Below are 373 nucleotides of genomic sequence, written 5' to 3' on the forward strand. Positions count from 1 at the left end.
CCCCCCGGGGGTCGCGGTCCCCACGGGCAGGTGCCAGCACCCCGGGGTGGCGGCAGCCGGGAGGGTCCCAGTGTTGGAGCCGCTGGAGAAAGGGAGGCAGGGAGTGCCCCCCCCTCCCGGGTCCCCCAGCTCTGCTCCACGTGCGGGGCAGGCTGGGCCACCCCCCCGTGCCCGGGCAGGGCTCAGGGCCATCTCCCCCCAGCTCGGCACCCACCCGCCCGGCGGAGCCCCCCCGCTTTGCCCGGCTGAAGAACTGGGAGACGGGGAGCATCGGCTATGACACACTCTGTGCCCAGGCCCTGCAGGTGGGAGGATGCAGGGCTGGGGAGTGCAGGGTTGGGGGACATGGGAATAGGGGGTGCAGGGCTGGGGG

At 74.5% G+C, this 373-nt stretch overlaps 1 protein-coding gene across 1 annotated transcript in view; it reads left to right on the forward strand.

The window, feature by feature from the left end:
* NOS3 (nitric oxide synthase 3 (endothelial cell)) overlaps positions 1–373 on the forward strand; it is a 10,412-nt gene that overhangs the window by 979 nt on the left and 9,060 nt on the right. The window contains 1 exon segment of the mRNA XM_010563594.1: positions 203–305. Coding sequence (XP_010561896.1) covers positions 203–305 — 103 coding nt within the window.

Source organism: Haliaeetus leucocephalus, unplaced genomic scaffold (assembly GCF_000737465.1).
Source record: "Haliaeetus leucocephalus isolate CR32 unplaced genomic scaffold, Haliaeetus_leucocephalus-4.0 Scaffold0, whole genome shotgun sequence".
Taxonomy (NCBI): Eukaryota; Metazoa; Chordata; class Aves; order Accipitriformes; family Accipitridae; genus Haliaeetus; species Haliaeetus leucocephalus.